The sequence below is a fragment of the Typopeltis vanoorti genome, chromosome 11 (genome assembly GCF_054136105.1).
Source record: "Typopeltis vanoorti isolate ZY-2024b chromosome 11, IOZ_Tvanoo_1.0, whole genome shotgun sequence".
In the NCBI taxonomy this organism is placed as follows: Eukaryota; Metazoa; Arthropoda; class Arachnida; order Uropygi; family Thelyphonidae; genus Typopeltis; species Typopeltis vanoorti.
In genome coordinates, this window is record NC_143559.1 from 46,846,281 (window position 1) to 46,873,031 (window position 26,751).

The 26,751-nt window shown below is 36.4% G+C and overlaps 1 protein-coding gene across 1 annotated transcript; it reads left to right on the forward strand.

Moving 5' to 3' along the window:
- Positions 1-262: 262 nt before the first annotated feature.
- LOC150101524 (cytochrome P450 2J2-like) lies at positions 263-26,535 on the forward strand. The gene is made up of 8 exons (XM_090400827.1): positions 263-583; positions 930-1,057; positions 3,173-3,279; positions 7,865-8,154; positions 15,249-15,364; positions 22,041-22,296; positions 26,084-26,271; positions 26,474-26,535. Exons 1-8 carry the CDS (start codon positions 354-356, stop codon positions 26,533-26,535), a joined length of 1,377 nt encoding a protein of 458 aa, XP_090256953.1. The 5' UTR covers positions 263-353.
- Positions 26,536-26,751: the final 216 nt, after the last annotated feature.

The following is a 26,751-nucleotide window of genomic DNA, read 5'->3' on the forward strand; positions in this document are numbered from 1 at the left end:
TACCTATATATATAAATGGAAGTCCCTTTATCTAAATATTTCTGATTGCATTTTTACATAATATACTTGCTTGAAGAAAAACTTATTTTATGAAACAAAAATTAATATTTCCTTTGTCCAATTCAGTGGTGCACATCGTTCACACCAGATGGCACGACGTGACTTCGATAATATCAAATGGGAGGTAGTGTTAGATATCAGCAGATGACAGAAAAGCCTTAACAGCTCAAATGTAAACATAACACACTTCTGTCAAGCGAAAGAGAGCTTTGTGATGTGAAAGAAACGTGTGTGTGTGTGTGTGTGTGACGCATTTATTTCGTTTTAGGAACTTAACCATTTAGTGTAAAAATATGTTAACTCTGCTGGTCAATTTGCTCAAGGAACATATTACCATATCCACCATTACTGTGTTTATAATTGTTTTGTGTGCATATATTATCTTTCCAAGGCTAAATCGAAGCGGAAGGCTCCCGCCTGGTCCAGTTGGACTGCCTATTGTGGGATATTATCCGTTTTTTAAAAACCAAACTGCGCACTTACAATTATTGAAACTTGCCGAGAAATATGACAAGGTTCTCAGGTAAGAAAGCAAATACTTTCGGATAGATTTCGTTAGATTCTACTTTTGTGATTTCTTATTAGAATGTGAAACTGTATACATAAATATTCTTTTGACTTGTGGCAAAGTTTATTCAATAACACAACTAAAATGCAGATTACTGTTTATAAATCTATGATGTTATCAAATTCCTTATATTTATTAACGGTATTTCAACGTGAGTCAGCGAGTAATGACTTGATATCAGAAATATAAATAAGCAGCATATCCCATGAGTTAGACTAAATTTTCGAAATTTATAATCGTTGGTACAAATGAATAGTACTCTACAATATTTTTGTTCTAATATTTTTTATTTATCTTGTAGTTTGTATATTGGAAATCGTTACGTTGTTTTTCTAAATGACTTTGAAAGTGCAAAAGCAGCATTGACGAGTTCGAATTACCTAGGTAGACCAATGCCGAACCTAATGAATAGTATTCCTGGAAGCAAGAGTAAGCAAAATCCTTTTTTTAAATTTATCTTGAGTACTTTTCTGTATTCTCAGTAATAGCTAAATTCAAAACACCAGAAAAATCACATTAATTTGGGAAATTCCAATTAATAACTGCGTCAGTGTTCAAATTATAAATGAAATAAGGCCTTAAATTAATATATATATATATATATATATATATATATATATATATATTATTATTATTATTATTATTATGACACCTCCAGGGAGTCAGAGACTCGTCGAGGAAGGCTAGATACTACACACACCAGCTATCATACGTATTCTTGAATTCATCCACACACTGCTTGCCCTCACAATATCCAATGGCAATCTATTCCAATCAGGCACCACCCTCTGAGAGAAAAATCTTGACCTCACACCCTTCTTGGCGACCTTCATTCTCAGCTTCCATGCCATCCTCGTTCTTACCCAACCCTAAATAAATTAAAAATTCCAGCAATTGAAATCTTGTATGACCATTTCAGAAGTTTATAAGTCTCAATCATATCACCCGCTCTTTCTCCTGTTTGGTAGTATCTGCATTCTACAAATTCTCAATCTGATTTCGTAATCAATATTGCACAATCCTGATATCATTTTTAACACTCTCCTTTGTACTCTCTTCGATATATCAGAATCACAACGGAAACCAGGAGACCAGACCTGCGCACAATAGTCCAAGTGAGGTCATATCAAGACCTGGTAAAGAGGCAAAATAACATCCTTATCTCTACATGTGAACATTTATTTCAGCATTGTAATTATCTTTTGAGTTGTATTTGCAATCTTAAAATTAATTTCTAAAATTGCAAACACATGGCCCCTAAACGTAACTTACTATCTATTAACACTCCAAGATTCCTAGCCTCATTAGTTTCTTCTAGCCTAATCCCACCAATATAATACTACATTGGATATCGAATCACTCCGAAATGAGTGGATTTACATTTACTGACATTGAACTTACGCCCATTTTCCCATGCCCCCAATTCCAGCCTAATCAAATCATCCTATAGAGACTGCATATGAACAGCATTCCTGATTACCCTACCTATCTTTGCATCATCAGCAAATAATTTTATGTCACTTGTCAAATCCTTCCCAATATCATTAATGTACAAATTAAATAACAGTAGACCAAACAGTGATCCTTGTGGTACACCACTTGTTACCTAAAACCTTACAGATTCAGATCCCCCCGTATACCACTTTTTGATATCTGTCAGTCAGCCATTCTCTTATCCATGTTAATATTGCATAACTCAAACCCATTTTCTCCAATTTATGCAACAGCCTTCCATGCTGTATTCTGTCAAAAGCTTTAGCAAAACCCAGAAATATCGTGGTGTATCCATTCCCTTAGTCTAGTTCAAAGGAAACACTGTTATAGAAAGTGAGCAAGTTGCTAAATCATGACCCGTCCTTAGTGATCCCATATTGATCATTGCAAAGTAGATATTCACTGTCAACCCATTTCTGGATGCGGGCCCTAACCGATTTTTCCAAAATATGCACCACCACCACCACTCCTGAGATACTAATTGGTCAATAGTTGGATACATCGGTCTTTGCACCTCCCTGATGAAATGGAATTACCATACATTCCATCCCTTCCTCCCATTATAAATATATATATATATATATATATACATTGGTATATAATTAATGCATAGTTTGGTGCGAAGAAAATTTTATACTTAAAGATTTTAGATAATAGATGATAATAGATTGATAAAGATAGTTTATTCAGGTTATTCTATATTAGTCAAGTCGTTCAGCATTATTATAAAATGAGTTCACATATAAAATATGTGAACTCTAAAATGCAAATATGAAAAATATGTGGATTGTAAAATGTAAGACATTCAAATCTCGCGTATTTTATAAATAATACATTACTAAGGTTGCTTGAAGATAGAAAATGCTATAACCGAATAGGCAGTGGTGAGGAACCTGAGGGTTAAGTCTCAATTATAGAAATAATAACTTTCCAATATGAGTACTGACCTTATAATTTAAGGAATTTCAAACATTAGTTAATTAATGTACTAATTTGTTATTATTTCTATTTTTTATTTTATTTTATGTTTTAGAAATTTATCATTAATAGGTTTTGCGTCAGAAAATGGTCCTGAATGGCAGGAACACCGAAGATTTGCCCTTCATGTACTTCGTGACTTGGGGTTTGGCAAAGGTCAAATGGAAGAGCGGATAAAAGTAAGAATAGCATTTTTCTAAGTTGAAATGAATATGTGAAACACACCTCACGTTATCTAAATTTACACAACTCAGCTTCATGCACCACGAAAGACGAACTCCAAGAACAATGCCGATGTGCGATTCAATGTTAAAATATTAATATATAACTCAGGTGTAAGTCATTTTAAACAGGAATGTTTAAACAATGGATGTTAGTGATTCTTCCAGAGGTGCATTACTATCTTTGGAAGCAGATGTTTTTAATGTACATATTACTTTAGGCATCTCAGATTTTTTGTGCAAAGGTAATGCCTAGAGATGGCTTACTTAATACTTTTATAAGAGACCACTGACTAAGTAAGTTAGTTGAAACTGAAATTTCAGGCAACCGATAACATTTGGGTAAAGCTAGAGAACTGTATTAACGGAAAAATTTTAATACTGGACTCCATATACATAGCTCACCTAATGAAAATCCCAAACTCTTCCAGGAGGAGCTAGAAACCTGGCTGATAAAAATTAAACGACAACCTTAATCAACATAATTATAAGTATTAGCACTCTAAATCCAAAGCAAAGAAAACTGCAGCTTATTTAGATATATATGGAGTGAAGAGGGGAAAAGTAAAAATCGTCAGCGTTTTACCTCGAAATGATAAAAATGAATTAAGAAGTAGGGCTATGATGGCAAACTATTCAATGCGTAGGCTGTGTAGAAGGAATGATGCGAGTTCTTGGATGTGTTCAGTGAATTTGAGGGAAGATTGGATTTGTATAAGAGGGACGGCCAACATCTGAATGAGTTTAGGAGTCTAGAAAAAATAACTGGTATGAGACCTAACATAGAGATTCAGAGAAACTGGTGTGAGGTGTAATCTAACAAAATCATTTACATATTGGTTGTTACTGGTAGATCGGTTGCAAGTGATGAAGAAATCATCATCAAATAGAAAAGATGAATGCGAAAAACGTAATCATAATATTTGACTACAATTATCCAAATATTGATTGCGTAGCAGTAGAATCTCATAAGAAGAATGAAAATGCATTTATTGAGCTGTTTCGAGACAACTTCCTAAAGCAGCATGTGACGAAAGGACCTCCAGGTCAAGAATGTTAGAGTCCGAGTATATAGTGTCCGAGGGCGTTTCAGTTAAGGACCTAACAATTCTGCCTCCGGTTGGTGACAGTGATCATGCGGTACTCATTTGTGAAGTGACTTAAGTTTATGAATGTTCTATTCAGAAGTCGTTACATGCTGAACTACGAAGAACGAAATTATGACCAACTGAGGGGTATAGTGAGTTCAGTGGAATAGGACCAGTTGTTGGATGGGAAGAATATTGACAGCGCATGGGAAGCAATTAAACAATACTTAAATAATGCTATTTTAGAATGTGTCTCTAGAATTCGAAGAATAAACAGTGTAATAGTGTAGAAGTCAAATGGATGTGTAAACCTATTAATCAAGGGAATCGTAAGAAAAGGATGATGTGGAAGGAATACGGTTCATATGGATGATCTCTTTATGAAGGTTTAAAGCAGCAGGCTAGTACAATCACAACTGTTGTACGGAAAGCAAATTCTGAGTGAAAAGAAACTGGCTCTGCGTGATAAAGACAACGCACAAGAATTCTATTGATATGCTGCAAGTAAAAGGAAGAATGAACATGAAAGATTAACTCTTCTAAATCCAGATGGCGTGAGGGTTACAGGTGCAGAGGAGATTGTTGAACTAATCAGTTCTCATTTTGTTAAAAGCTATCAACCTGTGTACCCGAAATTGAGCTGACTGTTACTGCTTCACTGGATGAAGAATCTCAGGTGTACGAGGATGAAGTATTAGAGCTGTTGCACAAACTGAATAAGAATTCACAATAGGGACTGATGGGATATTAGCACGTGTGCTAAAAGCGTGTTCAGCTGAACTGGCTATTCCTATTGTTAAATTGTGAATGAAGATATTTATAATTAACATTATCTACCATATCTTAAGCAGGACTTATTTAAAATTATTCTGCTAGTTTCTTGCTTATAAAATATTATTAATGTAATTCCTTTTAAGTGTTGTTAGTTAATTTTATTTATGTGAATTTAAAACATATTATAGATATGAAAAGGCTCTATACTAAAGTGTCAATTATTTTATTTACTTTATTCCGTGAGAATAATATAATGTTAGAAACTGTAATATATATAATTTTGATATATCCAGAAGATTCTTTGTGGTATCACTTGATTGGTTGCTATGATAAATGATGTTATTTTTAGTTAGCGCGTGTTTACTCCATACTATGCACAAGGCGAAGTTGATGTGAGCTAAACCGGTAAGAGCCAGTTCTTGGCGGGAAAATTCAAGGAGTAGATACCAAAACGTATGTGAAATGAGAATCTAGTAGGGAAGTATAGAGAACAGAAGCTGGAGACTGGAAGGGAATTTTGACGTGCCGAAAACGATATTTATAGGACCGGGAATCGCTTGGTATTTAACTTACATTTTTTCTGAGTTGGATTTACACCAAAACTTCCTAACGCTTAAGCCTAACAGTGTAATATTGCAGGAAATAGGAAAATATGTATATGAAAAAGAAGAAATAGGTAGATAATTTAAACCAAGTGCATAAAGGTTATATTCTGCCGAGTCTATAAATCAGTCGCTGAAACGGATGATTCTTTTAGGTTTGTGCTAAAAGCATAGTAAAAGTCAGTGAGGACTTAAAATTTGTTCTTCGATCTACTTATGATGTGATGAAGCTATATTCTGGTAAGATTACCTATACTATACTTAGTGAGATGTAACGAAAATTAATTCCGTCGAAAGTAAACTGTTTCTAGTTGTTGCAGTATTCAGCGAGTCAAGATTTAATATGTGATGTGCTAAGACTTTTCCCTCTTCAAATGATAAATGCTATGTTATTGGATTAAGTGTTCATTAACTGAATGAGAATACTGTGAAGCCTATTCGTTGTGATTTAGGAATCTCCAACTTACATGAACTAAAATTGATTAACTGAGCCTAGAGAATTACAAATTTAATTTTCATGAGTTGTATTCTTCTGAATATCTTGAACTGATTTGATATTTAAACTTGTTTTGAAATGTAACCTTAATCAGAGTAGAGTTATGATGTAATTTATGTATCACTGCATTAAATAATTTTATTTGAATTGAATCTTGAATTTGCGTGATTTTTTTCATTGGACCGCTCATTAAAATTATTCGAATCTCAGCGGGAACCCTACTCAACTGAACTTAAAACTTTATAATTAAAGATTATATTATACAGATCTTATGGGATATTAGCATGTGTGCTAAAAGAATGTTCAGCTAAACTGGCTATTCCTATGAGCAGGAGGTTTAATATGAGTCTCAAAACAGTGAAGGTTCCATAGGGATGGAAGGAATGTATGGTAATTCCATTGCACAAGGGTTGTGCAAAAACCGATGTAACTAGTTATAGACTAATCAGTATATCAGGAGTGGTGGTGAAGATTTTGAAAAAATTGGTTAGGCTTCCATTCTAAAATGTGTTCACAGTTAATCTCTACTTTGCAATGAGCAACATGGGTTTTGTAAGGGAAGGTCATGTTTTAGAAACTTCCTCACATTCTATAACAATGTTACCTTTGACCTAGACAAGGGGAATGGATACACCATGATACTTTTGGATTTTCTAAGGCTTTTGTGAGAATACAGCATGGAAAACTGTTGCATAAATTGGAGAAAATAGGTTTGGGTTATACAAGATTAGCATGGATAAGAGGATGACTCACTGACAGATATTAAAATGTGGTATACGGGGGGGGGTTTGCAAGATTTAAGGTAATCAGCGGGGCAAAACAAGGATCAGTGCTGTTCCATCCAGTAGACTTCTGACCAAAAGCTTAGATATCACACTGTCATGCTGAAGTCAGTAATATCAATATTCTATATTTTCTGGTAAAACAAGATTTTATCAGAAAATATCGAAAATCCATAACACTTCCATACCAAATCGGAACTCAGCATATAACATTTATTATAAGTAATTACAATAATGCATGTGGAAAAGTAATTCGTCAATTCTATGTACAAAACTTTTCAAATAAGCTTCCTTATATATCTACCTTCTTTTTTTCTGCTTATTCTATATCAGCCCTTTCTAAATTGGAGAAGAGTTGCAGCCATTTTTTAATTACCGACATGTTTGTGTATAAATACATATACAAGGGAGCATCCTTATGAGCTATATTTACAATACAAAATATCTAGCCATTTGACAAAAGGAGCATATCATTTTAAAATAAATCAGAAATATTGCTAAACAATTTATGCTTTATCATTTTTTGAAACGGGAACAGATATCAAGGAAAAAATATCTAAATGCAACACACCTGTCAGTCCTTTGTTCCTATTAAAATAACGTTTATATAATGTTTGTCTAGTTTTGAACCAGAATGATGCACAAGTATAAATTGCATTTGCTATTTGTTTGCCATTCTATATTAAACACCAAGTATTAGTATAGATAAATATTAAAACTAAATGTCCTTGGTTGATAATAATGAAACACTTTGCCAACCTTAAAATTCGCTTCTTTCATTAACTATGTTATGTTTTACAGGACGAAATAAGTGTGCTCATAAAAACATTCGAAGCTCTCAATGGAAAGCCAAATGAAGTCAGATCCTGTATTCTTCGCAGCAATATCAACAATGTCACTTCACTGGTTTTTGGAAAACATTTGGAAGAAAGAAAAATGAAGCTTATTCAAGACGCAATAGTAAATGCCGGTGATTCGTTTCCAGAATTTGATTTGCCTACATACTTTCCATGGCTGGCGCCATTACTATTCACTGTGTTCAAATTTTTGCCAGAAATTAAAATCTTTAAATTATTTAATAGATTTATCACGTAAGTATAGAATTTTTGTCAAATTTTATGTATTCTTTCTCTGTTATTATTTGCTGAGTAACTTCTTAGCATTATAAATATTAAACAGAGCATTATTTATCACGAAACATATACGAGTTCCGTATATGTTTCGTAATAAATAATTTAAATATCATATGAGGTTTGTGCTAGATATGGTTGTGCTGTATGTTGTCATCTCAGCATTTATTATTAACATATTTAAGCTTTGTAGAATTCCATCCAGGGGAATATGAGAAAAGTGGCAGGAAGACATGTTTTTAGAAGACATTTACACATATTCAGTTGTTCTGAAGATATAGATGAAATGGTAAACTGCACAGTTTCTATTATTCGTCTTCAACAATGCCAAAGTAGTTAGTTAAATCTAAGATTTATTTACTTTGTCATAGATCCCTATAGCTTATGACACTCATCGTGATCTCTTTATTATCTATTGCTGAAAATAATAATAATAATAAAGCACAGCACTGCAAAAAGACGGAAATAGCAACGACAACGGCACCAGACTATGGCTTTAGGCAACTGGAACATCTTCTCTCTGACAGAGAAGGAGTTTGAACTGGTCGAGGAAGCCAAGCGCTACCGGCTAGACTTAGTTGGGCTTTCTTTGACCAAGAGGAGAGGCTCTGGAACTGTCGCCCTGGATAAGGGGGTGGAAGCTCTACTATTCTGGTGTAAGCCCGACTAATCTGGAGTCAGAATACTCTGTCTTCCTAGAGGAAGTGGATGCTGCTTTTGACAGGGTGGCAGACATGGAATCAGTCCTGCTAATGGGTGACTTCAATGCACATGTTGGAACAGATGACCAGACATGGAGGAGTGTGGTTGGGAGGAACGGCGCCCCTGACCTTAACGCGAATGGATTGAAATTATTGGATCTGCTGTACTAACAGCTTGTCCATAATGAATACCTTCTTCCAGAACCGAGAAGTCCATAAGTATACCTGGTACAGGGATACACTAGAACAAAGGTCTCTGATTGACTTCTTTATAGTCTCAGCAGACCTATTTTCCTCAGTGTTGGACGTTCGTGTGAGAAGAGGGGCAGAACTGTCAACTGACCACTACCTTGTTGTGTGCACTCTACAGCTTCAGAAACCAGATGCTACCATCAACGCTGGTATGCCTAAGCAGCTATTCCGCGTGAAATGGGAGGCATTGGAAAATGAGGCTGTGAGGAAGAATTTTGTAGATGACATTTCCTACAGGTTCAAAGAGATTCCCAAGCATACTGCAGATGTTGAGGAGGAGTAGAAGCTGTTCAGAACAGCTGTCACTGCCTCTGCACTCTCGTGCTATGGCAGAAAGTGGCTCGGCGTGGCAACGGGCAGTGAGAAAAGTACACCTTGGTGGAACGAATAGGGTCAGGTCAGCTGAGATACGTTTGCGGTATGCTGAGGCAGCAAAGCAGAAGGCTTGGGAATCCTTTGGAGAAAGATTAGACTTATCCTATGCAAATGCAAACAAAGTATTCTGGCAGACCATCCGCCGACTTCGAGGGAGGAAATCGTGCACAGCAAGGGCAATTAAGGCCTCTGATGGTGCACGTTTTACAACCGAGAAGGATATCCTCCACAGATGCAGGGAATACATTTAGAGCCTTCTTAACCCAGGTCGCCCATCAGCTGTGGACATCCAAGAAGTGCAGATCGGGGCAATGACTAGTCTCACAGCAGAACAGGTCCATTTAGCAATAAAATCGCTAAAATCGGGCAAGGCTGCTGGCGCTGATGAAATTCGGCCCGAAATGCTAAAGGCCTTAAATCGAGATGGTGTTCTCTGGATGACTCGAGTGTGTCAGGCTGCTTGGATATCTGGGCGAGCACCAAAGCAATGGCAGACTGGCATAATAATACCAGTCTTCACGAAGGGAGACCAGAAGGATTGCAGTAACTATCGTGGCATCTCTCTGCTCAGCCTGCCTGGGAAAGTGTATGCTAGGTTCTTGAAAAGACGTTGCAGGAGCATACTTGAGTCAAAGTTCCAGGGAGAACAATGGGGCGTTCGTCCTATTAGAAGCACAACTGACCAAATATTCACTTTAAAGCAAGTCTTTGAGAAATCTTGGGAATATGCCAAGAATGTCTAGACATGTTTTGTGGACTTGAAGAAGGCATATAACCGGGTTACTCGGGATAAGCTTTGGCAAGTAGTACAGGAGTATGGAGTGGATGGCCAACTATTAGCTGTCATCAAGTTCCTGTATGAATGCCCAAAGTTTTGTGTCAGGCTAAACAGCACAAAGTCTGAACCTTTCACAGTCTCTCCGCCAAGGGTGTGTTCTGTCACCCCTCCTTTTCATAATATTTAAGGACTGGTTTGATAGGCACAGCCGAGGCAGTGAGTGTGTCAGAATTGTAAGATGTAGCATTGGACGTCTGCTTTTTGCAGATGACCTAGTTCTGCTTAGATGCCTAGTTCTGCTACACACCTGTAGCAGAACTAGGCAGCATCTACACACTTGTAGATGCCTAGTTCTGCTACACACCTCTCCAGGGACCGCTGGACCCTGGAGAGGTGTGTAGCTGTTTGTTCAGACGCCGGAATGAAGATCAGTGTGGCCAAAACTGAAACATTTGTAGTCTCAAGACAATCATCCCAGTGCACGCTGCATGTAAATGGAGTCCCAGTGAGGCAGGTGGAGAAGTTTAAATACCTTGGGTCCATATTCACGAATGATGGAAAATGGGACGTAGATCTAGATACTCGAATTGGCTTAGCAAGCTCAATATTGCGGGAGCTTGGCCGTTCGGTAGTATTGAAGCGGGAGTTCAGCCATAAGGCAAAGCTGGCTGTCTTCAATACAGTCTATGTCCCCATCCTCACCGATGGTCATGAGAGTTGGGTAATGACCGAAAGTATGCGGACATGAATCCAAGCAACTGAAATGAGATTCTTTCGAGGGGTTGCAGGGCTGACAAGACTCGACAGAGTCAGAAGTTCTAAAATTTGGGAAACCGTCAATACTCAACCGCTGCTTCTCGGTGTTGAGAGATCACAGTTACGTTGGTACGGGTACCCGGTCAGAATGCCACAAGAGAGGCTCCCTCAGCAGGCCCTCTTTGCCAAGCCAGAGGGTGGGAGGCCACGTGGAAGGCCAAGGACTCGCTGGATAGATTATATCCAAAACACGTTTGGGAATCCCACCAGAACACCTGAGCTTGGTGGCAGAGGATCGTGACCATTGGAAGTTCCTTATGCAGCTGTTGCCCCCACAACCCAATTAGGAAAGGTGGGCCTTGAAGATGTATGTATGTGTGAAAGATAAAGAAAACGCCGCAGCAGAATACACCAAAATAGTTAGAAATATTCCGAAAAGAAAACTAAATGGATCAGAAATCAAAATTAGAGCAATGGATTCTTAGGCTACCAGTGATCTGATACACAGCTGGTATAATATATTGGATAAAAGAAGACCTGGACAAATTGGACCGAAAAACTAGATAAGTATTGACTACGCGCCATGAATCACATCGACGAAGTGATGTTAGCTGGCTGTATCTATCAAGGAGAAATAGGTGGACCGGGTCTGCTGCAAGTGAGACAGACTAAGCAAATGCTTCAAGCCATTTCACTTGAGAACCCTCTAAAAGAATTAGGAAATAAATCCTATTATAAAAAGGAACAACAAAATCACCGATATGTGAGGTGGAAAAACAAACCTTTGCATGGCCAATTTCTTGGAGATACTGAGGAAAAGATTGATGTGACGAAACGTGGCAATGGCTATAATATAGATATATTAAAAAAAAGCCATTCTAGCTAGTCAACAATAGGCGTTACAAACTAATGCAAACAAAGCAAAATTTTTGAACATGAGTAATAACAGAAAATGAAGATTATGCGATCAGAAAGATGAGACTGTCGAACATCTAATCAGTGCCTGCAACAAGATAGCTCAAACTGATTATAAATACCGCCATGATCAAGTTGTTAAAATAATTCACTGGCATGAATGGAGAAATATGGTTTTCCTACTTCTGATAACTGGTCGCAGTATAAAATATAGACAGTACTGGAAAACGAAGCAGCAAAAAATCTCTGGGACTTTTGAATACAAACTGATCAGCATTTGAAACACAATAGACGTGACATCATAACTATTGAATATAGACAAGTTTGAATTATTGACGTTGCAGTATCCACAGATAACATCAACGAATATATCCAAAATTATCAATAGAAGCTTGATTTCGATTTGTGTTTCGATGGTGTGTTTAAGCCATAGCAATCGCAGTGGCTTAAACACACCAAAGTCATTCCAATACGTATTTACGCAATTGGTGCCATTTTGTTAAAGTTATCTATCTAAGAAATAAATTATCCAGGATTCCACATGGAATTCTAATCAGTAAATTGCAGCATATGGGAATGGACATAGGGTTGGTGAGATGGGTAGGAGGGTGGTTGACGGAGAGATATCAGAGAGTGGTTTACTCGGGAGTAGAGTCCACAAGACGGCCTGTGACTAGTGGTGTGCCACAAGAATCTGTTCTTGGACCACTGCTGTTTAATTTGTTCATAAATGATATAGGAAATGATCTGAGAGGAACAGTTCATTTGTTTGCGGATGATGCAAAGTTGGGTAGGGCAATAGTGAATGCAGATGACGTCAAAATTTTGCAGGATGATTTGGATAGATTGGAGGTCTGGGCTAAGGAGAATGGATGTCAGTTTAATGTGGCAAAATGTAAGGTTATGCATTTTGGGGTGAAAAGATTGGCGGCAGTTTACTGCATTCGTGGAACCGTGCTCCAGGAAATTGATGAGGCACGAGATTTAGGAGTGTTGGTAGATAAGGAATTGAAATTTAGGGGACACATTGCAAAAGTGACCAAAACAGCTCATCAAATCACTTGGTTGCTGAAGAATACGATGACAAGCAGAGACAAGCAGGTTATTGTTCCTCTGTATCGAGCCTTGATAAGACCCCATCTAGACTACTGTGCTCAGATTTGGTCACCTAGGTTTCTTCTTGATGGGGAGGAGGTGGAGAGGATCCAGAGGCGAGTGACCAAGATGATAGCAGGTCTGTAGAATGAACCGTATGAGAACAGGTTGAGGATTTGTGGGTTGCAAAAATTGGTTGATAGGCAGAGGAGGGGAGATATGATTGAGACATTCAAATTACTGAAGGGTTTCTATAAAATTGATTCAGAAGATATTTTTGAGAACAGGGCTGGTTGTGGAAGGACTAGGGGACATCCATGGAAACTGGGCAAAAGTGTGGTTAGTAAAGGTGTTAGAGCTGGGTTCTTTACTTTTAGAGTAGTGAATGAGTGGAATGCGCTCCCTGAGTCTGTGGTGGATGCTGTGACAGTGAATGAGTTTAAGGCGAGGTATGATAGATACTGTATGAATGTCGAATAGTTGTGATGAAAATGATTTGGGGCCTCCCTCGATGAGTCCAATGACTCCCTGGAGTTGTAATAATAATAGTAGTAAGAATAATAAAACTATTTACAAGATTTAAACATCAACAAAGTCATCCCATAAGATCTACAAAAAAAACGGCATTACTTGGTAAAGTCCATATTTTACGATGCTACCTGAAAGACTATTCTTAGATTTTTGGGCAGAACTGAACCACCAGTCAAATTGTTGGTTGAAAGATATCTTATTTTGACTGTTTATCAGCTGTGTGAATAAAGTAATAATAATAAAGACAAACTTTGCATAGTCGTGTAGAACTTCAGGCTTATTTAAATTATCCTAGCCGTTGATATTTACGTTTGTTATGTGTCAGTGTATTTTGCAGCACCTAGTTAGTCTATCTGAATAATCCTTTTTATCACAAACATTTATTCGGAATAATTATTGTGACTAGGAAGTATTTCACCATACAAGAATTCGACTGAAACTTAAAGTTATAATGGTGGTTTATGATCATCCATCACTTTTTTAATAAAATCAAATATCTTGTTCTTTATGCGCTATAAAATAAGAGAACAATGTGTTTCAGTGTCATAAGTTGGTTTTCAATTTAAAACTGTCCGCGCGGTTAGCATAGTGGCTTTGCTTTTCGCAACCATATGCCTGGGGAAGGAGTGTACTAGATTCGATTCCCCTCACCGACTTGAGGGACTTAAGGATCTTCCTCAGCTATGGCCAAGTTAACCGATCTGGGGGGTAGGTAGTAGGGTTTTCCCCCAGTTTATCTGGGGTTTTTCATCCCGGAAAGCAGGCAAACCGGCCGTTAGCCTGCTTTCCGGGCTGTAGATCCCTGTGCGTTAACACAGGGATCAACAGCCATAAATACTTAACCCCCCATGAGGGGGATATACTCGCCCCAATAGGGACGGGGGAGGAAAGGGAGGAAAGTCCATGTGAATAAATAAATTTAAAACTATATTTTTTTGTTAACAAAAGCGCCCACTTTAATTTAAGGAAAATATCAATGAAGATTACGCATTCTGTTGACAGTTCGTAGACATTATACAACTTTCCAATGTTGTATTCGAAAGCTGGCTTTATAATTTTGTAACTACAGATTGGCGACTAAACAGAATCTTTTTTTTTTTTTCACTTTTTATACTAGAGGTATACTATACTTCCATACCCAACCTTAGAGCAGTTCCTTGACAGAATGCTTGTTCAGTTTTCCAATTACAATCTAAATACCTGAATGATATCGCAGATAACTGATTATTATGAGCACACACTCACACACTCCCCCCCCCCACACACACATAAGAATTACAACCAGAATTCTACCTTTTTACGCGATCTAAACCAAAACAGTACCAATGATAATCTACTGCATGCAAATTTCATCTGATCAAAGACATTATCAAAATATATTATTCTGAAAGTTTGTTCCTGTTGCACTGTGCACGTATCTCTAAAGAACGAAAATTCAGAGAGTAATACATGTTTTTGTCAGTATTATTACATATATGTATTTCAATAAACTCATTCATAATGCGGAGTTCCTAAATAACTTGAATACCAGAGTGGAGACGAATTTATTAGGTCCTCGCATATTTCTCAAAATGTATCAAAAAATGATATAATGGAGTTCTTCGTTCGAGATATTTCTCTTAGCAATTATAAGTTTTTCTGATTATTTTTAGGGAAGAAATAGAGTCTGTTAAAAAGAATTTAGATATAGATTCCATTGGAAATTACGTTGATGGATTTGTAGCCGAAATGAAAAAACGAGGAAATGATCCAGATAGCTCCTTCACCGGTAAGGATTTTTTTTTTGTTTTTACCTGTAATATTTTATTATAAATTTATAGTACAATATTATCGTGGGTGGAATAAGGATTCTATTTGACATTTTTTCAATTTTATGTGTATTTTGCAAACTTTTTAAAATTTTGCAAACTTTTAAAAACTTTTAGATATGAAATTAAGTCTTATGCACGTGTTTTCTAATAATAACAACAAAAACTTAATTTAAGATAATTATAAACATGCATTTCGAGAATTTTGAGGATTTTTATTTAAACAGTGTGGTTCAATATTTTTACTTCTTGTAAAAATTAAAAAATTAAAAATTTCTCCATTTCGCAGTCTTTTGTTTAAAAAGCTTATAATTTTTTCAATAGAAGAGATTTTAGTTTTTTATATTTATGTACATTTATAGATGTTCTTTTATCCTCGTAAAAATCTTTTAATTATTGTTGTCTGAATTCAAATCAGTTATATCAGTTAGGGAGAGTAGATGTGCAAAATCAGGGAAACTAGAACTATGTAGGAGGGTAGGAAGTGGATATGCAGACAACAGTGAGGCAGTTGAGTGAAAGAATGTTTAGAATGTGCCCGAGCCAGTAGGAAGGACAAGAAATCAGAATGGGATAGTTAGTATAACGCATCAAGATTGGGGTGGGACAAATGGACCTCTGCATTTCATTGCCTGGAGTATTAGGAACAAGAAGGAAGAATTATTGGCCTTGGTTGGCTCTTCCTGGCAACAGGTTATTGGCATTAGTGAAACATGGCTGACAGAAGATGATATAGTTAGTGGGATAGAATGTGTAGGGTATAGTGTGTTCTGGAGGGACAGAGAGAATAAAATGGGGGGAGGAGTGTTATTGATGATAGCTGATGAACTGCAACCAAGGAGAATGGAAGTTGTATTGCAGGATAGCGAAAGGAGCTCATTTGAGGCTATTTGGTGTGAGATTGAGACTAACGGAACAAAAAATGTACAGTTAGGTGCTGCTATAGACCAGGTAATGGAATAGATGGTGGAGTAGTATGCATAGGCAAATTGATGAAATGAGTGGAAGGAGGGTAATTATTATGGATGATTTCAACTATAGTAACATTGATTGGAAGGAGAAGAGGACACATCTGAGGACGGAACTGGATTTTATACAGTTACTGAGGGATAACTATCTGAGACAGCATGTAATGGAAAATACTCGAGTTTTGAGAGTGCTTGACCTGTAATAGCATCTGAGAATTTGACTGTAAAGAATATGACCATGTTGCCACCTATTGGTGAGAGTGATCATAGGGTCTTGACCTTGGAGGTGGCTAAATGTATGAAATTTTCGGTTAAGACAGGGTACATGTCTTGGCACTCAACCAAGCTAAGGCGATGGCTTGGTTCAGTGCCATGGCATGTAAAACTGCAAGGGCTGGATATTGATAGGGTATGGGAAGTGGTCAAGGAGCATTTGCAGGAGGTTATGGCGGACTGTATACCTAGGGTCCGAATAGTAAAACAAGTAGTGGTTAAATGGATGGATAACACCATTAAGCTTGAGCTGCAAAAGAAAGAAACAGCTGTAGAGGGAATTTAAAGAGAAAGGTGACCTGTAGGCACACGATCGGTATAAAGCGCAGGCCAGAAGGGTAATAACGAGTGTGGTAAGAAAATCAAAAGCGAATTATGAAAGGAAACTAGTTATGCAAGCTAAAGAGAATCCCAAAGAGTTCTTTCAATATGCTGCTAGTAAAAGAAAAACTGTACATGGCAGAATGATTTTAAAACGCCGATGGTAGGGAGGTCACTGAATCAGTCGATATAGCGGAATTACTGAGTGAGCACTTTGCATGAGTATATCATCCAGGTGGTGACGTTGAAGGAATGAAGGAACCATAAGTTTATATGGGAATTGTGGTGAATGAAATGGAGGTGAATAGTCTATTACAGAACCTTAATGTGAATACATCTGTGGGATTGGATGGTATATCAGCACGAATATTACGTGAAGTGGCTAAAGAATTGTCAGTGCCCTTGATCTTATTGTTTAATCTGAGATACTGTATGGGGGACAGCATGGTTCTGTGAAGGGTAGATCATGCCTCAGTAACTTGCTCAGGTTTTATAACACAGTGACAGCTGAATTGAATAAGGGTTATGGGTTTACAGTGATACTGCTGGACCTGGCTAAGGCCTTTGACAGGATACCACATGGAAGTCTAATCCGTAAACTGCAACATATGGGAATGGATGTAGGGTTGGTGAGATGGATAGGAGGGTAGTTGATGGAGAGATACCAGAGAGTAGTTTACTCAGGCGTAGAGTCCAAAAGACGGCCTGTGCAGGGTTCTGTTCTTGGACCACTGCTGTTTAATTTGTCATTAACGATATAGGGAAGGATCTGAGAGGAACGGTTCATTTGTTCGCTGATGATGCTAAGTTGGGTAGGGAAATAGTGAATGCAGAAGATGTCAAAATTTTGCAGAATGATTTGGATAGATTGGAGTTCTGGGATAAGGAGAATGGATGTCAATTAAATGTGGCAAAATGTAAGGTTATGCATTTTGGGGTGAAAAGATTAGCAGCAGTATATCACATTGGTGGAACTGTACTTCAGGAGATTGATGAGGCCAGGGACTTGGGAGTGTGGGTGGATAGGGAGTTGAAGTTTAGGGGGCACATCGGAAAAGTGGCTAAATCAGCTGATCAAATCACTCGGATCCTGAAGAATACTTTGAAGAGCAGAGATAAGCAAATTATTGTTCCTCTGTATCGAGCCGTGATAAGACCACATCTTGATTATTGTGCCTAGATATGGTCACTTAGGTTTCATCTTGATGGGGAGGAGGTTGAGAGGATTCAGAGGCGAGTGACCAACATGATAGCAAGTCTATGGAATGAACGTTATGAAAACAGGTTGAAGATTTGTGGGTTGCAGAAATTGGTTGATAGGCGGAAATGGGGAGTATGATTGAGACATTCAAATTGCTGAATGGTTTCTATAGGATTAATTTAGAGGATGCTTTTGTGAACAGGACTGGTGGTGGTGGGAGGACTAGGGGACATCCATGGAAGCTGGGAAAGAGTGTGTTTAGTAAGGGTGTTAGAGCTGGGTGTTTTACATTTAGAGTGGTGAATGAGAGGAATAAGTTGCCAGAGTCTGTTGTGGATGCTATGCTAGTGAATGAGTTCAAGGCAAGGTATGATAGATACCGTGTGAATGTCGAATAGTTGTGATGGATATGATGTTTAGGGCCTCCCTCGATGAGTCTAAGGACTCCTTGGAGTCGCCCGTAATAATAATAATAATAATAATAATAATAATTGTGATATGTCATGTTTTTCGTTTATAGACGGTCGACGTTATATTATGACGGCATCGAATAAGAATATCTCCTACTTGAGTAGTTCAACTGGAGGAGAATTTTTTCATTCCTATTATTCTCTTTCTTATTTTGTTTAATCTATGTTTTGTTTCTTTCCATTAATATGTTATTCCGTCTTATAGGTAAATTATTCAGTTTTTTATTTGTTTATTTTTTCAAGGTTGTTTTTCTCAAAAATTCTATCGTCAGTTGATCTAGTATTTAGAAACCTCAAAAAATCTGTTTTTAACTTAAAGCATCTATATAACTCTCTCTCTCATTCAACAAGTGTATTTTGAAGAATTCTGGAAGAACATAAACTGCTGTCACAAATGTGAATCTAAATATCTAAGTAAATCTGTGTAAATCTAAGTGTGAATCACTTGCGTGTTCTTGAGTAAGAGTTACAATCTCAGAAACTCAATCAACACCTAAGAGCTGTTAAACTTAGATCCCGAAGGGGTCAGTACATAGAATCCTGAAGGAGGTGGGTGCGTTTTCGTACGTCATTCACGTGGGTCAGTGTTTAAAAGCAACGGATGACACTGCACGGCGTGAATATTGTGCGCTCTGATGGCCAATTTCTATGAAGATCACTCTTTCTTCTATAATGTCTGGTTTTAAGACGAGGAATTTGTGCAAGAGAAACCTCTTCACAGTGAGAAGGTCACCGCATAGTATTCGATTTCCAGCCATGAAACAATTAGGCCCTACTCCATTGAAGAGGGCGTGTAACTGTGGCCTTGAATATTAACTGCTACATCGAGAATGTGTTGTTTCTCTTCACCCGGGAGTTGCATAGGATGTGTCGTGCAAAAAAACATTCCATTTCTTGCACAGGTATTCCAGCAGGACGGAGTAACCTGTCACGCATCACGTAGTTCTAAATCCTATTTATCAGAACACTTCCCCGGGAAGCTGATTTCGAGGTTCACAGAATTCCCGTACCTTTCACCTTTTCCTGAACTAACATCACTTAATGCCTTCGTCTCGGGTATGTTGAAGGTTTGGGAATTCCACCCGCCTTCACTCCTTGATATACTAAGGGATAAGATTACACGATATGTAGAGCAGATGTCTCAACCCTTGTTCTACAAGATGACAGAGAATCTTCACCTACACTATGAATGCTGTCTAGAAAGACAAGGTGTCCATTTCGAGCACTTAATCTACCGTCGTTATGCTTTATTCGACCACGATTCCACCTATAGGTGTGGATGCATATAAACATATATTACTTTTAATAAACCCTTTTACTCCATAATATATATTGTTGTAGTTTTTCAGTGCTGTTTTTGTTCCATACTCTATATCGAAATTACTTCCATCCTTCTTTCATATTACCTTTAATTAATCTCATGGGCATTGAATCTGATCTGAGAGAGATTTTTTTTATTATTGTTTCATTCGATTTCCACATACTCAGTTTCAACTTTCAGCATCTTTTTTTTCGTCCCACATTTATTTTCCATGTGTAATTTAAAGGTGGCTGTACGAAGCTTATAATTTCCATCTAATATGTCAGCGTGATGTCACATATGGAGTGATGGATCCAAAGTTTCGATCCGAAAACTTTGTTACCCATCAATATGTCCATAATCTATAATCAATTTTTCTCACCATCCAAACTATATCTTGCACTTCTCTGGATTGATCTCTTCTTAACCCAATTTTTTTCAGCATTGGGATAATTTCCGCTGAAAATGTCTAATAACATTCGTACTTCATAATTTTTAGACCAAAATCCAAATATGACCAATAATTCCAATATTTTTTGTTGTCCTGTTCTCTACAACCTGCTCATTTAGATCTAAGATCATTATTCTCTTATTTTGAAGACTTCCTACTACTTCCCCTCAAATAATCTCTTTTCCTTAGTATAAAAAACTTTTTGCATGCATATTTGGATAAGGTAACCACTTCCTTCCTTTACATACAAATACAAGGTTCATTATCCTATCACTAATTCCATCACACTTTGTAAGTTTGTCATTTAGTTCTTGAGCGATGATACAACCAACACCATTTTTAATGGTTACTATATCCATACCAAAGATAATAAATAATGAATAAATAAATAAAAGAAAGAAGACGTAGCGACATCTTAAATTCATCTTTCCTTGTTCTTTTCCATTCTGTCTCACTCAATCCGAAAAAATTTAATTGCATCTCCATCTTCTCATCGAATAACTTCCAATCTTGAGCTAGAAGCTGTCAATGTTTTCAATGTTTATATTCTCAGTTCCTTCGATTCCAGGTGGTTTACCATTTATATCTTCGATTCTTTTGTTTCTTTTTATTTATACATAACCCAATGCCAGCTTGCTAGTGTTATCGCAGTTTTATCAGAGCTCGGTCAGCCACAAAAATAAAGATTGGAAAGAATTTTAATGGGATTATATTGATCAAGTGCATATAATAAACAACTAAGTTATACCAACTATTTGTACCAACTAAGGCTGTTGGCATCTTCAGGGTACATAACTGATGTAAAGCACTAAAAAGTAAAAAACTGTTACAAACTATAATCAACCGATTCCAATTATATTAAACAAAGAACAGAGCGCGTACAATACATTCATAGAGCGTGCATGATCTCACTTGTTGTTATTTAGGAACGTTCTATAGTTGGCACTATAATTCAGTTCTGGCGAGTTGAGGGATCTGATAAGGGTCTTCCAGATCACGGGCAAGATTAGTCCTTGGTTCCTGTTAAGGTTTTGTATACAGCGGGCAACTGTTGTGGCTACCTTAAAAATTCGGGAGCGGAAGTCCTTTCCTTCTCAATGTAAAGAATTGTGCTTCTAACCCACTCTATGGTATAGCATAGTTGTTTATTATATGCACTTGATCAATATAATCCCATTAAAGGTCTTTCCAGATCTTTTGGGTCAAGAAAATTAAACGTTTTGTATCAAAAATAAAGATTTCTAATTAATTTTCAAACGTTTAAGGGATTACGATGGTCATCCCTTAAACTCTTCTCTTACATATTGTTCCTTCTATGTAGAAGTTGAATTCCAATTTATGAGGAATAAATTTGCTTATATTCATTATAAATTTCGATGTTCTAGCTGATTTTCAGAAAATAATCAAAATGAATAAAACATTTTGATGAAATCTTTTACGAATTTTTTTCCTCGTCATTGTATTTTAGAAAAGCAATTTTTTTACACATATTAATGAACATTAACTCGCTGGTTTATGCAAAAATATGTTAAACCACTTACAATAAATAAATGCTAAATGCCGAACTTTTTATAACATACATTAAAATATCAATAAATAAATATTCCTTTCAGCAAAATTATCAAATAATTATTTTTTGCTTTTATATATAGATACCATGTTAAATGGGAACGTCGGAATATTGTTTGCTGCAGGAAGCGACACCACATCAAGAACAGTTGCGTGGAGCCTTTTGATAATGGCTGCTTATCCTGATATTCAGAAACGCGTCCATGCGGAAATAGATGAGATTGTGGGTAAGGAAAGAATGCCATGTTGGGAGGACCGTCTTCATCTTGCTTATATTCAAGCGATTTTGTTGGAAGTGTCCAGATGGAAAACGATTGTCCCACTAAACCTGCAAAGAGTGTAAGTGTCCTCTTTATGTTTTTTTTTTTTTTTCATTTAAAATTCAAGTAGTATTTTAATTTTGTTTGATAGTAATTTTGTGGTATTTCCATGGCCATTTTATATAAGTTCTTGAATGTATATTGTAGCATTTAACTGAAATGTATAAGTAATGAAATAAAAGCCTCGATTAAATGCGCAAAAGTAGGTTAAACAGTACTCTGAATTTGGAATAATAACGTTTTTTTCATCTTATTTGTTTTCATATTAAAGAAAAGTGGTTATTTTAATAATAATAATAATAATAATAATAATAATAATAGTACCATAAATAATTCTACAATTAATTTGCAAAAGGTGTTCTTTGTCCACTTCATATTTCTGCATCAGATTTTTTTTAATTTATCAAAACAGCTCGACATTTTTAATTAGTAAAATCTATTTATTAATAAAATCTAAATTTCAACTAGCTTTCTTCCTTTCAGTCATGGCGATTGTAAAAAACCGTATATTTTCTAAAGTATGACACAGTAAATATAGAGATACAAGAATCCTTAAACTCATTATTACTTTGATGAAATTCTAAAAATGTTGATGCATGACTAAATTTCCATTTCATTTATTGAAATAAATTATGGAGAAGACCATTAACAACCAAATCCTGAACCCGCAAGTGGCGGAATCCATACCAGCAGTATGGATTACGCCACTTGCGATCTACAGCTGATCTTCTTAATTTAACCACCCACCTATTGACTCAAGTCATTGAAATAATCGGATAAACTCATGTTGCTGATCTCGAAATTTTGACGACATTTGATCCAGATTGGCACAAGGGCTTACTTCACAAACTGTAATAACCTTATGGTCTAACTTTATGTGGCCAGATCGCCAAATTTCTCACTGGTCACGAACTACCTGTCATGGTGAACAGTTTCCTCTCTTCAGATTTCTCGACTAATGCAGGAGTGCCCTAGGGTTCGGTTCTTTCGTTGGCTCTGTTCCGTACAAATGACCTGCTTTCACAGACTTCCAATCCTATCCATAGCTTTGCTGATGATAATACACTCCATCGATCCTTTTCATTCGACAAACCTTGTAGTGCTCAAGTATTAGAATCTTCAGGATCTACCACGAACAGTGATCTGAACTCAGATTTCCTAATTATATACCACTAGAACTATATCTTGTAAACTGCAATGCCACAGAAACTCAGTTCTCTGATTTCTCGCAAGAAAGAGCTCGCATCCCTCCCTCTTACCTTCAGTGATAGTGAAATATCCAAACACGATGAGATTTCTCTTTTTGGATGACCTGCACCTCCGATCTTTCCTGGCACATCCACATATCAACTATAGCTTCTGTAACCTGTGAAAACGTACAAAGGGCTACTTCGCACTTCCACAGTTGCTACCTATATACAAATGCCAAATCCGCACAGTCATGGAATACTGCTCCCAAATTTGGAGTGGTGCACCAAAATCCTCTCTAAGACTGCTCCAATTTATCCAGAAGAGGGCATTTCGGCTAATTAAAGATCCCGCTCGCACAAACTCTTTCACTCCCTTTCTCACAGACGTTCAGTTTCTACCTTGTATCTATTCTGCAGATACTTTCATGAAGAATATTCTTCTGCATTGGCCACTATTATTCCCCCACCCTCCTCCAAATTCATTAAAATAAGAACCACTGCTGACCAATAACCTATAAAAATCCATCTTGGTACTCAGCGAAACAACTTAACTGCCTCCTTCTTCATTCCATTTATTTTGTCCTTTGAAATGTCCTTCTCAATGATTACCCTCAAGTGGTCAATAAAATCGTGAACAGGTTTTTCCTTTCTTCTATTCCTAAACCGCATACAGGGGGGGGGGATATCTAGCATGTGTTTAAAAATCCTTTAAACACTTCGCAAAAACTTAACTGAAGGTGAAAAATTGTTTATTCACTGAGGTAATAAAGAATTAATTAAATAAGAAATAAGAAATTACCAATAAATAACGAATTAGTTTCAAAAGTTCAGGCAATATTCTGTCTACATGAAATCTATATTAAACGAAGTTTGACTAACTTCAAGCGTGTAGCTTCCTGCTGGTTAATCTAATTTATATACATATTTATATATATATATATATATATATATATATATATATATATATATATATATATATATATATATATATATATATATATATATATATATATATATATATATATATATATATATATATATATATATATATATATATGTGTGTGTGTGTGTGTGTGTGTGTGTGTGTGTGTGTGTGTGTGTGTCTGATCCTCACATGACCCTAAACACATTAGTGCCGTATTTCATCAAAAGGAACAGAAGAAAGGAGGAATCTGTTCACGTTTTTTATAGAAGAGCTGTCACAGTATAGACACAGCACAGGCTGAACGGATTTTAGTGTAATTTAGGATTATGAAAATTTCTATCCACAACGCTTGATGATAAATTATTGGTACGTAAAAATTCATATACATGTTTTAAATTAGATCAAATAATATCTACAATGTGGTTGAATTATATATAATGAAATTTATAATTTATAAATTTTCTTTTTATTCTCAAAATTTGATACAATTCCAGATACAAAACACTTATAATAATTTCTTAGTGTTTTGATGAAATTTAATACGATAGTAATCTTCGTATTTAACATTTCCACTAAAACTTAATCGGCCTCAATTTAGATTGCATTCAAAACTTTAGACAAAAAAAAAATATAAAAAGAAAGAAAGAAAGAAAGCTTGTTTACAGTACGAATATCAAAACTACTGTAAAATCGAGTGTCGTGCTAATAAATATCATTATACAATAATGCAGTTAAAAATGCATGTTTTTTATATAAATGTCTGCATTTTTACCCCACCGTTCTATATAAAATAAGTATAGGGGAGACTTTTTTAATGTGGAGAATCTACCCAACTTAGTTCGGAAATTAGCAGCACATCAGCGACTTGAATGGGGCAACAATTTAATAATCTAAAATAGGTTCGTGGTAAATTTTTAAAAATAGAAATATTTTATAAAACGAATAATAAGCAGAGTACTGTATATACAATCAGTAGTTGAACACTATCTAATATTCTCAAAACATTCACAGATATTGATGCTGCAATGGAATTCGAACACACTGTCCATAGACAATAATTTTGTCAGTTGCAGGAGACTGTAAAAATATAAAAAATAAGTGTTAACAATAAACGCATTGAACAGGTATTATGACAGATAATCAACCCATAGATAAAATACAACTTATACCTTGTTATCCGTGAAATTATCAATATCAAATATGTACTTTGAGTTTCCACTTTTATCCGGCTATATCCATTGCAATGCACTTGTCAAGCTAACATAAAGAAAGAAAGAAAGAACTATACTCACTTATGTAATCAACATTATAATAACCGCTAAACAATTACATTAGAAACTATCTATATTGATGGATATTACATCAGGTGAGATACATTTAGAAATATAAATTTCACGAAATCATAATCAATATATTCCGTTTTAAGCAAGCTGATATTCCGCTGAAAATATTTCATTAGAACTAATTTTAAAATATTCTTTTATTATCAATCAATTAAATAGCATCACTTTCTTTAATTGTATATAAGGCAGGTAAATTATTATAACTCACGTACAATAACTCAAATTAAGTAAAATTTCAACAAATAATATTTTACAAATTTATGTACATTTTTCTACAACTCTCAGTTAATGAGTTAAACAACCAGTTTTGTGCAGAGATGTTTACTGTGATGTATTTCCTTCTTCCAGAGCTGCTGAAGATTCAACAATAGGAAAATATTACATTCCTAAGGGTAGCATAGTTATCGTCAACATTTGGGCTATACACCGTGATCCTAATTATTGGAAAAATCCAGACAAATTCAATCCAGAGAGATTTTTATCTTCAGATGGAAAAACCGTGACGAAACCAGAATATCTGATTCCGTTTTCAATGGGTAAGTCAGTAATCTCGACTAAACGCTGTTTGTTGGTAATTTTATGCTATTTAATTATTTAATATTATATATATATATATATATATATATATATATATATATAGGATTTATTAAAATCTTTGACAAACTGCTGTTAGTTGTTACACTGACACCTTGAGTGGCAAGTCATATTATAAGCATGCATATAAACTTTTTCCTACAGATATATATCAGGTTGTCTGGTATAAAATTGGTACCCGTACTTCTCGGAGAAGCAAATGCTAGCATTGCTATAGAAAGTGCCATTATCAACACATCTGCGCATTCCCCCCCACCCCCCCCCCCCCCCACCCCCCCCCCCCCCCACCCCCCCCCCCCCCCACCCCCCCCCCCCCCCACCCCCCCCCCCCCCCACCCCCCCCCCCCCCCACCCCCCCCCCCCCCCACCCCCCCCCCCCCCCACCCCCCCCCCCCCCCACCCCCCCCCCCCCCCACCCCCCC